The sequence below is a fragment of the Alligator sinensis genome, unplaced genomic scaffold (assembly GCF_000455745.1).
Source record: "Alligator sinensis unplaced genomic scaffold, ASM45574v1 scaffold377_1, whole genome shotgun sequence".
Classification (NCBI taxonomy): domain Eukaryota; kingdom Metazoa; phylum Chordata; order Crocodylia; family Alligatoridae; genus Alligator; species Alligator sinensis.
Window position 1 is genome coordinate 2,441,903 of NW_005842047.1, and position 17,767 is coordinate 2,459,669.

Consider the following 17,767-nt stretch of genomic DNA (forward strand, 5'->3'; position numbering starts at 1 on the left):
GGTATTTTGTAATTCCCCCCCCCCCCCCCAGCCTCCATGTCTCACGTATCAGCATTCCCACGCTTCAAAATGGCAGCGGAGGGACTTTAAAGCTTGTTCAAAGAGCTTAAGATACAGTGCCCCCGCCACCATTTTGAAGCGTGGGGATGCTGATACACGAGACGCTCTGGGAGCTTTAATTAGAGTGGTTCCGAGAGACGCTCTAATTAAAGCCCCTACACCCCACCCCCGGAGCATATGTAAAAACACCCTTAAAGACAGGAACAGGGGTTTTCCCTTCCTTATATTATTTTAAAACATAAAAGGACTGGCTGAAAATAGGATGAACAGACAACACACAACATTTTGTAAGTCTAACACAGCTACTGTGAAGGTGTTCTGAAAGTAGACTGGCTGTCCCACCTGCACCTATTCAAAAGGCACAAAGTTATTCCTCTGGTCAACTCCAAGGAGTTCACCGGCAAGGTGAAATAAGCAAGTAATTGCAGGGACAAAAGGACCCAGTAAACACTGCTGCTAGTACACTGGCTGTTTTGGATCATGGCTGTAACATACCAGCAGACATCTATGGAACAGCCCTACAAGTTAGATTTAAGTTACAATAGATATGTTTTTTTATTTAATCTCCCCAACCCATTTATAGGGACCATGAACACCAAAGTCTTCTGGGAATGGAATGGATTCTACACATTGGAACTGTATGAGGACTAAAAGGAGATTTATGGCTTGTTTATATCAATGCTTTGTTATATGAACCCAATGTGAACTCAGTATCTGCTACAGAAAATAGCTCTACGTAGTTTTAAAGCCATCAAACATATACAAGTCTATGTTTTAAACAAACCTGCTGTCCCTCCATAACAAATTTTATCCAAAATCATAATATCACTGGCACAACTAAAAACAACTTATAAGGAAAGTTTTATTATGATCTAAAATTTAAGTCATTTTCAAGAGTCTGACTTTATTCATAAAATGAAATAAAGTGAATCTTTTAAAAGCCAACAAGCTTGAACTCTGGCAACTGCTATGGACAACTGTAGACAACTAATGTAGAATCAGAAAGCACAAGAGGAAAAAATACTAGTATTTTCTTTATAGGCTCTCATATTCTTTTGCTTTCAAAATAATTGGCTCCATGAAATTTGGAACAAGCAAGTTTTCAAACTTACACAAAAGATAGCAACACTGAGTGTAGCTCTTTTGATAAATATAGCTTTCATGGAAAATTAAAAAAGAAGATAAATTCAAGAAATTACTGTCCTTGACAGCTAGATTTTTCAAGGCTCTGCAATAGCTATAACAATGTTTTAAAAATCCTTAGAAAGCTGCCACCAGAACAACCATTTGTAAGAGGAAAAAGACTGTAAAAACTTACTGTACAATTTTAGGAGGTTGTAGTACATCTCATCTCTATCACATTCAAAAAGGCCTTGAGTAATTTCCACAAGATTTTCCATAGTTGTTACCTTTGAGAACAAACAAGGTACAGAATATAAAAATTATTTATAAAATTAAAGCTCAGTCTATTTTATTTACATGCACCATCACATATGCAAACTAGTGTTTGTACATGACATTCAGTTTGAAAAATTTAGAATATTTTGATTATATGTAATTTCCCTTTATATGCATGCAAGTGACCATTATTAAATAAAAAGTACTGGTTTGCTTTATTACTACTGATATAAAAATGTGATATCATAAAGTAACACTCAGCACAGTAGTCCTAAAATATTAAACAGAGAGGAAACAACATAAGAAATGTACCTGACTTTCTGAGATGCATCTCCGCATAAACCAGTCCAGTTTTTTATTGTGAGCTCTCAAGCCTGGGGTCTGTAAAATATTTCCACATAAAGGTCAATTCATTTAGCTAAGTTAAAACTCTCCTAACACATAAATGTAATGGCATGTTGATATAATAAAGTCCCATAGTAGTTTTTGATTACTCAAACAAGACCAAGTTCCCATGATTCTAAACTTAACAACTTAATTCATAACTATGAGAAAACCATGTTTACCCAAAGCAGCTTAAAACTTGTAAAGATATAAAAAATTCTATGCAAAGAGTAGCCATATATCATTCTAAATGTTCACTTTGGGGATGAAAATTACTGTGTTTGTTCTCTCACTATAAATGATTTTTTTGAAAACTTCAGACATGCTGAAATCAACCAAGCCATTTGAGTATACAATAATAAAAAATGATACAATTTAAAAAAATGCTTCAATTTTCCTTTCTTTTCTTTAAAACTTTCATGTATTGCACGAAAACGTTTGCCTAAAAGGCTTCAACACTGCCATGCATTTAGTTCAAGTGCTTCCGATATGTTTGAAGAAACAAGGTTAGTAATTAAAAAGATAAAGCAATTGAAAGCTCCGAGTAGATAATGTAGCATTACCCTGCCATCATTTTTAAACAGCCGCAGTATGAATCTACAGAGACAACTACAGATCAGGAAAGGACTACATAGTCAAACAGCATTCTGACAATTGCCTGATCTTCACAAATATGCCATTGAGCTTTCTCTCCTTTTGCTTATAAAAAAAATTACACTTTGGACTACGTACACCACAACTGCCTCTTCAGAAGTATGCTATATGTTCCCACATAGCCTCCTTCACAAAAAGTTCACATGCTGTAGCAATTCCTTAAGAACTAAAAGGTTACCTCAACACTTCTTAGGTGGAACATCTACGTTCTATGATCCTATACCATGGCCAGCCATTAGTACCTCAAACCATTCCTCTAATTCCCATTCCCAACTCCAAGACTCTCAACAGTAAATAAGCTCATAACAAATATGCATCATCATTATTATAGGCTGCAAATAAGGTAGTCGGGTCCCATGTACTTCATGGCACAAATTCCACTACATTATTTTAATGCATCTTCATGAAAATACCTATAATTCCATCTCTCAAGTCCTTAAAACACTGAAAATAGATTGAAAATACAGTTTGATTTAAAACTTCATTATTGTCAACAATTCTTTCCTACATTGGATCTTTTTGCTGTTTTCCTAGTAGTCTAATTCCATTTTTTTCAAGTTATAGCCAAGATAGTGTCTGTTGATTTGGCCCAAAATCTCTTCCCAATGTATGTCAAGAAAATAGGACCCTGTTAACTGGCAGTTTATTCCTTCAATCAACAGCTACCGTGCTATTTTTCAGAGAACTCCACTCTCAGTCTGCATTTCCTTTACTCTGAACCTAAAACATGAACTTCATCTTTGGTCCTCTGAACTTCTGATACAATAACAGGAACAGGCACTATTTTACCTAATTACCTTTGTGAGAGAGCTTAAGAACTATAAAAATTTGACAGCATTTCCCAGTAGGCAGGAAGATGCACTAAAATAGCAATCACCCGATTACAGCAATATAACAAACCGTAGCAAAAATTCTTAAATTTACAGCATCTGAAAGAATGCTAGATTACATGGAGTCTGGAAATACTGCAAAGCAGAACAGGTCCTCAACTAAGCAATGCACAATTGTCTGTAAAATTTACAGATACTCCATGAAAAAAGAAGCCTAGCCATAAAAACCCATGGCGTTTTTTGCCTTCTGTAAAAACAGAGCGCTACCACAGAATCCCAGGAAAAAAGGTGGAGGCAACTTTAAAAGACAAATGGAGCAAAGCAGATCCACCTGCTGTCTAAGGAGGAATGCAACACCCTGCATGCAACTCGGCACACGTGCTGAGCATAGCACGCAAGGTCATTTTCCTCAGCATGCATTGGGGCCAGAGCTGGGGCGGGGAGGCAGAAGCTGTTTGCAGCCTCCCGGCTGCAGCTGGCCCCAGCTCTGGGTAGTTGCTGCCAGCCGGGAGTGTGGGCTGCTCCCAGCAGGTGGCAGGTGGGTGCAAGCAGCCCGGGATACCTGGCAGCAGCTATCCCAGAGCCTGGGCTGGCTGTAGCCGGGAGGCTACAAACAGTTGCTGCTTCCTGGCCCTGGCCCCAACAGGTACAGTGCCAGCACCTGCTGCCTTCCCAGAGCTAGGGGCTGGGAGGCAGCAGCTGTTTGCAGCCTCCTGTAGCCGGCCCAGGTTCTGGGTAGCTGCTGATAGCCATGGAGCCTGGGCTGCTCCCAGCAGCTGGCTGGGAGGATGGAAGCCCTGCTGCAATCAGCCCGGGCTCCGTGGCTAACAGCAGCTACCCAGAACTTGGGCCAGCTGCAGCCGGGAGGCTACAAACAGCTGCTGCCTCCCGGCCCCAGCCCCAGCTGCCTCCCAGCCCCAGATCCAGCCCTGGGCTCCAGGGGAGCATTGCCGGTATCTGCTGCTTCCTGCTGTGCTGCCCTTTCTGCAGAGTAGCATGTGGGACCCGGTGCGACAGGGCACAGTGCGGGGCGCAGATAGCTGCCTGCTGCTCCAAGCTCCCCGCTGCCCTGGCCACACTTTCCCTGCAGGCAGGGGCAGCAGCGAGGGGCACAACCCTGTGTGCTGCCTATGCTGCTCCTGTGCACACGGGGTAAGTGCGACTGGGGCAGCGCAGAGCTTGCAGCAGGTTGCACGTGCTGCACTCCAGAGGGTCTGGGGGAGGGCAGCAGGGCCAGGAGCACAGTGTGTGCAACCCACAGCAGCAGCTCACTTTGAGCCTACATTCAATATTTAAGTTCGACCTTTTTTTACTGCCAAAGACGGTACTGATTTCAGGAGAGATTTCATATAAACAAAATGGGAGAAAGAGAAAAGCTTCTTTCCAGAATGAATGTTCATTTAGCTTTCCATTTTTTAGATGATTTAACATTATTAATCATTATTACATTATTTTAATTCCCCAGGTTTGGCTGCTAATAAGTATACCAGGCCACTTCGCAAAAATTCTTGAACCCACTTTTCTTAGCTTCAGTGGCAGAAAAAGGGGAACCGTCAACATCTACAGAGTTCCATTTATAAAAGGGATACAATGTGAAGAAAGGTGGGTCATTAGGGCTAGAAAGCATCATTTTTCCAGTGCTTTGAAGCTCATTTTTAAGCTTTAACTTTGAAACTGAAATTTATTCTAAGGTTCTTTGTATGTCTGCTGTCCTTTAAAATTAAGATGTTATGATCTAGGTATCATAAGCCTCTCCTTTATTACATTAATACCTCAAACATCATTTGAAAAGTGTCAATCCAGAAAAGTGTAATAGAACAGTCAAATCAATTCATCTCAACCAACTATGAGGCTGAGGCCCCCTCTACACATTATACTTAAGGCGTGATTAACCACACACTTATTCCTTAAGTTGTGACCCAGCTACACATTCAACCAATTAATGGCATAATAAAACAAGCAATAAGCTACACAGTTATTTCACATTTTTGTAAAATAACTTTGTAACTTATTCCTTGTCTTATTAAGGGGGAAAAAAAATCCACAAAAAATGGGGAACAACTTTGTAGCTTTTCTAATTATGTCATTAATTGAACACGTAACAAAGTGCTCTTCTGTGGCTGGGAACCCCATCAACTGAAGGGCTCCCAACCATGGGCTGTGCCACCTACTGCCAGCCCTGCAGCTGACAAGGTGCGCAGTGGTGGTAGCATTGTCAGCTGTGGAGCTGGGGCAATGCTGGGAACGCTGCCTCCACTGTGAGCCTTGCGGAGGCCTGTTAGCTGTGGAATGCGGAACCAGTGCAGGGGGAGCCCATAATTATGATACCAGCCTTACCCGGTACCTACGATAGGGCACAAAATGATCTAATCTACAATCACGCCTCCTGCCATGCATGTAGATTGCACATTAGATTCCACTGCACCTTTATCAGCATGCGTAGTGGGGCCCTAATCACCTTTGAAAGTAAACAATACTAATGATTCTCTTTTGCAGCAATGATTTTTCAAATCTTGTTACCTTGAAACAAATGTAACCAGTTATGTTACAAAACGTCATAAACCTATATCGGTTCTGGCCAGACATCACTCAATTTGAAATTTCTAATTCCACTGGAAACTCATAGCTTGTTGAATTCAAATGTCTCAGACCTGGCATAATTTGGACTCAGACCAGGACACAACACTGAAACCGTTTTATTGGCACTGAGGAATGATCTCCTTGTTTGCAGCACACAAAACTGCCCACTACCTGTCTCATCTGAGAGAGAGGTTGCAGAGGTCTAGAGTAATATGCTAAAATGGTCTGAGTTCCTCCTTGAGTAATGCACCCATCAAGCACTGACAGGAAATTCCACCTCCAACACTAAAGCCCTCACTTCTGGAGTCCTGCAGAGATCAATTCTCTCTCCCTCCTTAACCTCTACGAAATGAATAGGTCAGACAACATTGACTCACGTGCCTGAAGTATGCAGATTACACACACCACTACCTATCCTTCATTACACACAATCCCATTACCAACATTAAGAAGGACCAGTGCTTGCATGAGATGAGGTCAGAGGTGAACAACCAGCTGAAGCTGAACTGGAGCATGGTAGAAATGATGCTGGGGAGGCAGATGAAAGCTTTTTGAAGAGCTAGCAAGTCATAGTACAATCTCCCTTTGCTCAAACATATATGCACACGCAACTGGTCAACAGTTCAGTCAACAGCTTTGGGGTATTCTTTGATCTCTTACCAGTGCTAAACTCCCTCATAGTGAGTATTGATTGAAGATGGTGATATCATCTCTGGTTGTCTAGAAGATTCCTTCCCAATACAGGTGAGTAGAGATTTGCTTTGCAGCCTGTCTATAGCAGAAGTTATCGTATAATAGCCTAGCATGAGACTACACAGCACTCTAGTTTCTTCACACTGACTCCCTATGCAAACACTCCGTATGTGTCAAATGCAAGGTAGTTTACTCTACCCAGCAACAATAATCTCTGGAGAAGATTTAAGTGTGTATAACTTCAAAATGTACATGAAATAAGGTACTGAGTGTGTCCCCATCAAAACCATAATGGTCATAATTATTCATGTTTATATGTGCCTGTTCATTATTTTTTTCAAATTTAAACGTCTACAAAGCAGTGTATACAATACACTGAAACCTAAAACAACAAGTATTAAAATCTTACACAACAGGCTCTTGAAAATTAAAAAGAAAAAAAAGTATGTTACTGCCATCTGTGGTTAATCCTCTTTGTGACATGGCAAAACACAAATGCTGCATTCACTTACAACTTCCAATATCATTGCTTATCCAAATGCCAATGATCTAAACACTTCCAAAGCTGCAAACTTTATATAGTAAATCCCTCCCTGTTTAGAAATAATGGCTGTATCTGTCACTACAAGGGCAGCTGAGTTATACAATGGATAGTCTTGTGTTTCATTTTGAAATTGAGAAGTGTTTTCATATACAAGTAGGTCTCAATCAACAAAAAGAACATCTAGGTCAGATTAACTAAATCTCTAGGGTCTGTACAATAGTCCATATTTGTGGCTTATCTCTTACCATCTTAATGAACTTTAAACATTCTGTATAGCAGGGAACAAACATTCTACAATGCACCAAACTAAAATACAGAATCCCAAGTGCTACAACCTAACAAAACTTCAATAAAATACCAATTACCTTAATTATTTTTCCTTTTCCAGTTAAAATACTTAATCTATCACTATTTATATTCTAGCAGCACATACAGTACATGCATAAAAATAAAAGTATATGCTGTTTGTGCATCTTAGTTTCTTTTCTATCAGATTTTATTTTACTTGAAAGAAAGGTTGTACAGTGACAAGCAACTTATGCCCCAAATATAGGATCTATAAATCCACAGGCAGTTTCTTCAAGTTTTCTCTTTGGCAACCCAAGCAACAGTATTGTGACAGTTATGAAAATCAGAAAGTGACAGATGAAACTAATAGCAGTATGGTTTAACTCATCACTCTGAATTATAGAAAAATTAATGCACTACATTATTTTTCATTAGTTTCACACTAAAAAAGGGGACCTTTTAAGGCTCAGGGGTGTACATTATTTTATAATGTATAAATGCTACTATACAAATTCAATCACTGATTCCATGCATTTACACAGAGGGAAAAAAAAGTGGCAACAATCAGAAGCAGTGGTATATTTTATACCGCAGGCCAGAACTCTGAAGAACCATTTTGACACCTGCACGATGAACAGTAGCATCTGGATATACAGTCTTTTGATATCTGCCAAGCCTATAACAACCATCCCCAAAAGATGCTACAGAACGATGGCTGAAGGTGACATTACAGGTAAATAATTCTCTGTCCTGCTAGGCCTTTTCTTCCATTTTTCTGCAGCCCCAAACATTACAACAAAGTGAGGAGGAAACAAAATTTTGGAAAGATATCATTAAAGGTAAAGCCTAATCTTAACTGGGTTTAATTAGGTAAAACCTAATCTTAATCTTCGCCTTTTAAATCTTTCTTTTTTTTCTATCACAGAAACTCAAGATTATTTTAGCTATACCTGTATAATAACTAGCCTGCCATCAAGACCTAGCCCAATTCTAGAAACTCTACCTGTTGCTTTAACTTTTTATGGCATTTTTCAGACAGAGGCATCCATCTGTTCAGAGCTGAAAAATCCTGCAATAGTACGAAACAGCTGAGCAGGCAGTTTTCTGTTGAATTACATCAGACTATATACCCAAGACTTGCATTAGCAGTACCAAAACAGCTACTACATTTTCATGCTACATTGATGTCTTCCTAATGATCTTAAACTCCTTTGAATAGACATCTTTAGACAGAAATATTATGCATTTCGTTTCTATCTTTAACCCTGGCTTCCAACATGGATGCAACCATAGCACATGTATATATAAAGTTCTGAATCTAAAAAAAAAGAATGCCAAGGACTATAGCTCTAATTCCATTATGATCTCTGCAAAATCTTGCTCAATTCCATGAAGTTCTAATGAAGTCAATGGGGGCTCTGCTCTGGGATTCACTTGCCTGGATTTTTTTGTAGGATTAGGGGTTGAGACTTTCCAGATGCTAAAAGTTATATACTAATGTTTTCATTACTTGAGCTCATCTGATCTTCCACCCAGGCTACTTCATCAGATGCTTACAAAGTTAAGGTACAATGCTTGTGGTACAACATTTTGGCTGGGCCAAGTTATTAAATTAATCTTAACTACGTTTCTGCTGCATGAAATGCAGAGTTAGGCATAATAAATCATAATACCAACAAGTATTTCGCCACCTTCAACTAGCCAAACGTTACTTTAAAATACTACATTTGCACAGTAAAATACACAAGAACCAGACAGTTTCAAACTTAAGGTTGTACACACAAGTTTAACTCAGCCCTCATGCATGCAATAATCTTAATTACATGTAAATTTTGTTTCTTAAATATAAAATCATAAAACCATTTATCTATTAGTACCACTGATAAGTACATCTAGAAAACGTTAATGCGATAACTTAAAATTTTCACCACTACCCATATCAACATATTATACCACTGAAAACACTCTACGGTGTGGTTATGCTAGAATCACTAAATAGTACATTTTCCTTGTGGAATGAATCCTGACGCACGTAAATTTTTAATCTTGGAAAATGCTGCTTTGCTGGTTTTCAGAGGCAGTTTCTTTGGAGGAACTACAGAAAACAAGAAGTAGGACTTGCTTTCTGCTTTAATCTCGACAGTCAAATTTCTTAGAAAGCAGCTCTATGGGACAGGCAAATTGGAGATTGCTGGACAGCAGGGAATATCTACATGCTCTTTTTTTGAGAGCTTTTGTTCAAAGACTATAAACTAAGTTGATTAAGAACATATCTTGACTCCACGCCATTGAATACAACTCTAACAGGAAGCCAACTAGGAAGGCCCTTACATTTGCTGTTACTTAGCAAACATCAACAATTCTATTAAGCAGCCTAGCATACTAAATTTTAAGTGTTAACTCTGTATTTTTCGTATGATGACCACCAGGAACTGAGACACATTTAATTTACTTTACTGAACTTTGCAGATATGCAAAATTCTCTCTTAAGTGATTATATTTATTAGTTTATAGAAACGCAACAAACACGTTCACTGTGTGATGTGTGAATGACCATGATTCAGTCTAATAAAAGACTATTTCCTTTGGTACAACAACGTGCTCTTCCACTAACACTTCTGCTTGGGATGGAGAGCAAGAAACATGAAAGCAAACCTAGGAATATTTTCAAAATGGTTACTTCCCAATATCAAATGGTTCCACTTCATTAATTGGAACAGCAGCAGTTGCTGCCTTAACAATGTAGACCAGGGGTGACAACCTTATTAGGCTGCGGGTCAGACTGATCCAGTTTGGGTGAGAGGCGGGACAGTGAGTGATGGGACAGAGCTAGGACCCCACTGCCACCACCTCTTTTCCCAGTGGCTGCACAGGGAAAGTGCCCACCACTGCTGTTTTTCAACCTGCAGTAGCACGGGGAGAATGCCCATGGCAAGTACTTGTTCCCTGGCGACACAGAAAAGTGACTGCTGCCTAATCCCCCTGCTATTGCAGGGAAAAGTGCTGGATGCAGAGACTCTCCATGTGCTGCTGTGTGGAAAGTGGCACAGGCAGTTGGATCCTAGCATCTGCCCGGCACATGCCTGCCTGCCTCTGGCCTGAACTGGGTCAAATCCAGCTGCTGAAGCAGTAAGACTGCAGGCAGGATCAAATGGCTCTATGGGTTGGACCTGACTTGCAGGCTGTAAATTGCAGATACTTGTTGTACAATAACATATTCAAAAACTACACATTGTAACATCCACTTGTTACAGAAATGTCAATGGAAATGCTGAAACATTACTATTTGAAATGGCACTAATGAACACACTGCTGGTTCTGCCAGAAGAAATGAATAAGTTTGTAATGAAGCATCAATAAACCAGAAAGTATTAACATCAGAAAGATTCTCTCTGCTGAGAGAGAGAAATATAGTATTTTAAGATAATGAAACCAGCCTGAAATTGGAACTAAAGAGTAGATACTTCGTTAGCCTGATGAAGGGTATATATACCTGAAAGCTTGCAAAGAATTTTTCCAACTATTTTAGTTGGTCTAATAAAAGATATCAGATTTACCCAAAGAACCTCGTCTACCTATGTCGTTAGACCAACATAGATAGCTACAACCTATACCCCCATTTCCAACCCTATACTTTTCCCATCTTTAGCACAGTGGGTATGTCTCCATGAGAAACTTTACAGCTCAGGAGAGCTAATTACTGTGCAGCAAGCGTCCACATCTACATGTGCAGACACTTACTGGGCAGTAATTGGCTCTAACTATGAGTAAATTTGCTACATGCAAATGCAAGTAGCAAATTAAACCGAGATTAATAACTGCACAGTAGTGAACATGTAGACCCAATGCAGACAAATGTGCTCCCAGTCAACCTGGTAGCAGGGGGCAGGTGATTGCTCCCTGACCCTGGGAGCTGCCTGCTGCTGGGGTGCGGGGACAAATATCCCCCTATGCCGGTAGCAGGGAGCTCCCAGCCCCTGCTATGTGATTGCAGGGCTGGGAGATCCTTATCTCCCAGCACCAGCTACATGGTCAGGGGGCTGGCACTGGGAGATCTTTCTCTCTCCCAGCACCAGCTCTGCGGATGTGGGGCCAACACTGGGAGATCCTTCTCTCCCAGCCTGAGCCTCACAGTTGCAGGGCCCAGGACGGGAGATTCTTATCTCCCAGCGCTGGCTCTGTGACCATGGAGCTGGGAGATAAGGATCTCCCAGCCTGGGTCCTGCAACTATGGGACTCGGGCTGGGAGATGAGAATCTCCCAGCCCCAGCTCTCCAATTGGGGACCAGGGACTGGGAGCTCCCTGCTGGAGGGGGTGGGGAGCCTGTTCCCTGCCCACCTCCGTGATCATGGAGCTGGGTGGGGAACACTTTCTGCAGTCTGCTCCCCTTAGAGCTGTGCAGGGAACAGACTCTTCAGCCTCATACCCCAATCAGACGATTGAGGCACAGGGCTCGGAAAAAGCTGCAGTGGGGCAGCTAGCAGGGAGCCCCCAGCTGGGCAGGGAATCCCCGCCCAGCTGGGGGCTCCCTGCTAGCTGTCCCACCAGTGAATCAGGGCAGGGGGCTGTGACCTGCCCCTCCCCTGCAACTCATTCCTAGTTCCCTGCCCCCAATCAGGGAGCTGGGGCCAAGAGCTCCCTGCTGCCAGGACAGGGGGACATTGTCCCCGCCCTGCTAGCAGGCAGCCCTCCAGCAACAGGGAGAAATGTGGCAGCCCCCACCAGCAGACAGCTGTCTCTTGGTCTGGTCCTCTTTGCCAGCCCCTTCACTAGCACCCAAGGGGAGCCTAGAGCTCCCCCTGCCTGCTGCAGAGGGCCGGTGCAGGCCCAGCGAGGGTGGGAACAGATTTGCCATTGGCAGCAAATCTGCTCCCAAAACTCTGCACGTGTAGACGCCTGGCTGGGAGCGTTTTCTTGAGAGTAAACTGCTTCCAGATGAAATGCACGTGTAGACGCACCCAGTGAGTAGCAACCCATTAGGCTTTTGCATCTAGAACACTTGCCTATCAGAAGTTAGCATGCTGATCAACAGTATTAACAATTTTATCATTCTTAAAGAGTCAGAATTAGAAGAAAACGGCTGTGGGAGGTGACAAAACAATTTAGAAGTACTGTTAAGGAAACTAGTTATACTATCCAAAACTTTAGAAAGATTTCTGTTAAAATGTTATCCTTTTCAAGCCAAAAATATTTTACCAAACTTACAAAAAAATGTGAAATATTACTCACCCCGAATATATCTTTAAGAAACCACTTTAGATCAGGGGGGAAAAAAATAGGAAAAATAAAACATGAAGTCCTGAAAGGATGGCAAAACCCCGCGAAATTCAAAATGTGGTTTGTGTATATGGAACCAACTAAAACTCTAAATTCTATTTTTGTTTCCAATAAATACAGAACCAAAGAGCATTATAGAAAAACCAATAGCACTGACAGTGAGATAATTGAACAGAAAAAGTTGCATAGTAGTCCTTTTCCCAGACATCCATTAAACATCTTTTCTTTGGATAGAAATGGTTCAAATTATTAATTCTTTTGCATTAACAGCAGCAACTTAAAATCCACTGAAAACTGCTCATTTGAGATGTTTCACCTTTTCAAAGTGATCGATATTATAACCTCAGAACAGCATGCCCTGAACTTGTAAGTAAATGCACATAAATACATATTTTATATACATAAAATATATATTCATGTATCCATATTTTAACTTTGTCCTCATCATGCTCCAGGCTGCAAGCATGGGGTCCCAAAATTAGTCTTGGGAGCTAAATTTCTGATGTCAAATAGATAGAATCATTCTTATACTACCTACATTATTAAACACTAAATTCTATTGCTGCAAATCAAGTAACATTTTTCTCCACCAGTTTTATCTGCAATATAAAAATCAACATGAGACTCAATTTTATGATGTAGATTATTACAGAAAGCAATCTGGATGAAAGAGGGTTGTAATCTCTCAATCTCAAACCTAGAAATATTTTCATTGTTTTTATGGTAGATTAAAATCAGGGGCAATTGGTATCTTGAAGTCTGTTGACAACAAAATGCATGTCACAATTTGTGCTTACATCAGTTTACTGCCACAATTTTACTAGACATCTGTTGAAACATGCACAGTATTCTTTAAAATTAATTTTTATTATACATTAATCCATGAGAGTTCATTTCCCAGGTTTTGACTTTCACCAGCTACTGAATTTTAAAATATTTCCATGTCCTCATATACTACGTACACAGCTTTACTGCAATAGATATAACTCTAGAACAGAATTAAGATTTCTGCACAAAGTACAACTCAAGCCTGGTTAAAAGGTTTATTTTTCTACAAAATAGCCAATGGCCCACATAAAATTCAGATATTGTAATGGATGGCATGATACAAGTCCACTGCTAGTTCACAAACACCTCAGAAATCGTTTAGATACCCTAGGTTATTAAGAGGTTTTATATAAAAAGATAAAGTTCAATAAAAAGTTCTGCCAGGGAGGTGGTGATATAAGGTTGGCAGATAAAACAGGATTAAATAAGAATTCTTAATGAGCTCTCCAAAAAAGTTAGTAAAGGTTTCCCTCCTGGGGATTACTGAAATGGTTAACAACAGTGGGACTGCTTTGGAATAGAAGCTTTCCTCTTTGCCTTCTCTGTGGACAACATGCAGGGAATGCTGCAGAAACTAAACTAAAAGGGGAAAAGATGTGACTGATCTAGGCATCATCTATTATAAGAAAGTTAACAGGTGTATACAATGAGGAGAAAATCTTGAATGTCTTTGGCTTCACTGGCTCCCTTTAGACAGGCAAAAAGCTGAATTGTAGGAGTTAGTGATGTTTTGAAATAAAAGGCAGCAAGTACAGATCAGATAAAATGGCTATATAGGGAAGGCTTAAAGGAAATGAACCTCTCTGAAGCCACTCATCAGAAGTCATGCAAAATTAAAGATGATATTTTTCAGACTCTTTCCTGCTTCTCTCTCAAGGTAAATGGAAGCCAGACTGGGGTAACTTACTCTGGAACGTCTTCACAAGGTGATTAATGACATCAACCTCGCCTGCAACTGGGATACAGCTATAACAACATCATGTAAGTGCACACTAGAAAGGAGAGTCAAGTCTTAATAGCTGCCATCAGTTTGGCTTCCACGTGTCCAATGAAAATGGTTCAACTCTAGAACACATGAGATAGGATGCCTGCAATGGCACCTAGAAGCTCCAGTTTCCAAATTGTGATAAGGTTTGACTTATGGATGTTTAACCAGACCCGAAAGTCTGGAACAAATGCAAGATAATTCAAATATTTTCCACTAGCTGGCTGGTGAAGATCAGGTCCTTCAGAAAGTCCAACCAAAAAATTTCTGCTTACTACCTTAAGTGTTATGAGTTGATGTTTGTGAGGGCTGCTTTCTCTTATAAAGATTTGCAGCTTTCTGGGTGGTTTCTTCAATCTATTACAAGGTTGAAGAGGTTGAGAAGAAAGTTAGTAGTTTAACTATGATGGCTGCTTGGATTTCTATTTTGGCACAGGTTCAGGATTGGCCTTGAGTTATTTAGAATATGCAGGACCTCATAAGTCTTAGGGTTATGCAGCTCTGTTCCATCAAATGGAAAGTCCTCCACAGTATTTCATACCTCCTAAGGAAAGCTGGAGCCCTGGAGATAGGATGTGTTATCCATCACTATGGCACAAGCTACTGAACAAGAAACTGTGAAAAGTGCACCCAAGGACACTTGTAAAAACCATTACTAATGCTTTATGCTTTAAAGAAATCAAAGGACAACTTGTCTATGAAGGAAGCCAGTTTTTCCCACACTCTAAAATTATTCTTAGGGACCACAGGAATTTACACGGGAAGTGCACTGCATGGCAGCTCCTTTAACCTTGCCATCCATCCCGCCCCCCCACCCCCTCCGATTGGCAGAGGGGCTCCATCAGCCCCACTGCTCGCCCCTGATTGGCAGGGAGACGAAAACCATGATTTTAAATATGCTGTGGCTTTTGCCTCTTGCTACTGAATGGCAGAGGGGCTCCAACAGGCAACAGCCCCGCCACTTGCTGCTGACCAGATGGGAGGCAAAAACCACAGCATATTTAAAACCATAGTTTTCGCCTCCCAGCTGTCAGGAGTAAGCAGCGAGGCCAATGGGGACCCTACACCAATCAGCGGTGGAGGGCAGCGGGGGGCACACGGTGAAAACTGCAAGTTTGAAGGAGCTGCTGTGCAGCGCACTTTTGACCCAAATTCCAGCAGTCCCCCAATAGCTGCGTGGGTACAGAGAATGCCAGACTCAGGGCAAATACACTAGCATTTGCTGATCTTCGTAGCTGTAGAAGCCAAGGCTGCAGGAGTCTGCCAGGATTCATAATGGCCTCATTAACTGTTAGAATAACCTAGCTGAGCACTGCAAGATGTCCAATAGCTTGTGTGTGGGTTCTTCTGCTTCCTCCACAGAAATCCCGAAACTCTGGGCTATGCCTCTCTCCTCTCCCTCCTGTGCTCCCTGCCTAAAGGTTCATCTAAGAGGTAGTAGGAGAACACAGCAGACCCCTGGGTGACAACACAGTGACAAGACCAGCATAGTGGACACCAGCATCAGGAACATTCTTCTTCTCTGGTACTGTCAAAGTCAATGAAGGCATAGGGTTGGAGATACGAGGTCTAACAAGTCTGAAACGTGAAGCCCTGGAAGAAGTTGTGCTGTATAAAAGTGAAGCCTGCTCTGTGCAAGGCCAAACCAAAGGCCATGTACAGAGATTTTCTCCTAGGAAAGTTGCTGCTCTCCCAGTAGAAACCAAGGAGTGTATAGACATACAGCATTTTCCTCCCAAAGAAGCAATGGCTGCTCAGGAACAACAAGGGTTAAATGACTACTGCAGACTAGGAGACTGCAAACTAGAAGGAGGAAAGAAGAGGTAGAGAGGTCTACTGGGAGAACAAACATCTGTACACATACTTTTTTGAGAGAAGCTGCAGCACAGTTCTCCAGCATCCCAGGGTGCTTTACTCGCAGGCTCCCCCCCTCCACAAATCCACAGAAACTGTGGGACATTCAGGCTGGACTCTATTGCTCCAACCAAGCTGGGAGCCCCTTCACAATCCTCACACTGTGCTGCAGAAAGACACAACCTGTGAGGCAGTCTAGGTCAGCCAAGCAGGGCACTGCTGTCATCTGTCACCAGGGCGAGTAAAAGCCTGGAGAACAGGCTGAGATGTGTGCGCAGGAACCCCCTGGCTGCACTGCAGTTTGGCATGCAAATGTCTGAGCAGATATTTCCAGTTAACTTTTTCTACCAGGAAAACTAACCCAGGAGAATTCTCCCAGCTCATCTGAACATGTGTAAACAACTCAAGTCTCTTTAGGTTACTAGAAGCCACATACTGAGTCACACAACCTCTCCTTTTTCTTTCTTTGCTAGTGAGGATTCAATAACCCCCCAAAGCATGAAGAATCTGAAAAACACTACCAATTTGCTAATACTATTAAAAATGTAAACTTCTATTTGTATTTCATATAAGAATTATTAAGGGATTGTGTATGGTAGTTAAAAGTATTTTATTTTTACAGTATAATAGATATGTAGACTGCTTTAAAGACAAAAATGACAAGTTCCTTTCTTGAAGGATTTATATTTAATTTAGATTGCTGTACAACCTGGTGGCACTGCAAAGAAGGTGGGAGGAAACCTAGTGTCAGAACTGAATTTACTCGCACAAAATCTGCCTAACCTACTCTTGTTTTGCATACCTTTTAAAGCAAAGTTCTTTGGTGCCATTTTCAAAATTCAAATTACTAGTCAGCTGCTGACAATGAAATTTTGCATGAGTCCAAATAAGATCTTGCATGAAGCCCATGGAAAGCTATCACTTTCCTTTTTGTAAGGGAAAGCCACAAAAATCATCCTAGAAAAAAAAATTAAGGTCATCGTAAACTAGGTATGCTCACATGACCAATATTCCATTACTAGGGTACAGCTGTGTAGGTCTTCCTTTGGACCAAGAAAAACACTAGGGATAGAATTAAAAATTAAACCTTGGTCAATTTTATTGCATTTCAAGCATGAAAAGTTTTAAAGTTACTCTATTATAAATAATAATAATAATAATATATATAATATTATAGAACACAATATTAATATAATACTATATTATATCCATTATATAATAGATAGTTAATGAGCATGGGGCCAATGAGCACAGCTATAAACCTAATATCAAAATTTTATCCATTACTTCCAGATCTAAAAATGAGGAAAACAGGAAGAAGTGTTTTAGACTCCTATTTCTCAAAAAAACACAGAAAAGTCCCCCAAAGCAGATAAGACACTCATAGTTTA

General features: G+C 40.9%; 1 protein-coding gene across 1 annotated transcript in view; it reads right to left on the reverse strand.

Annotated features, from left to right (window-relative positions):
* Window positions 1-17,767, reverse strand: part of LRPPRC (leucine rich pentatricopeptide repeat containing) — a 166,692-nt gene that overhangs the window by 48,254 nt on the left and 100,671 nt on the right. The window contains exons 26-27 of the mRNA XM_006022845.3: window positions 1,771-1,839; window positions 1,379-1,469 (exon numbers count right to left, since the gene is read on the reverse strand). Coding sequence (XP_006022907.2) covers window positions 1,379-1,469; window positions 1,771-1,839 — 160 coding nt within the window. The remainder of the gene's footprint in view (window positions 1-1,378; window positions 1,470-1,770; window positions 1,840-17,767) is intronic.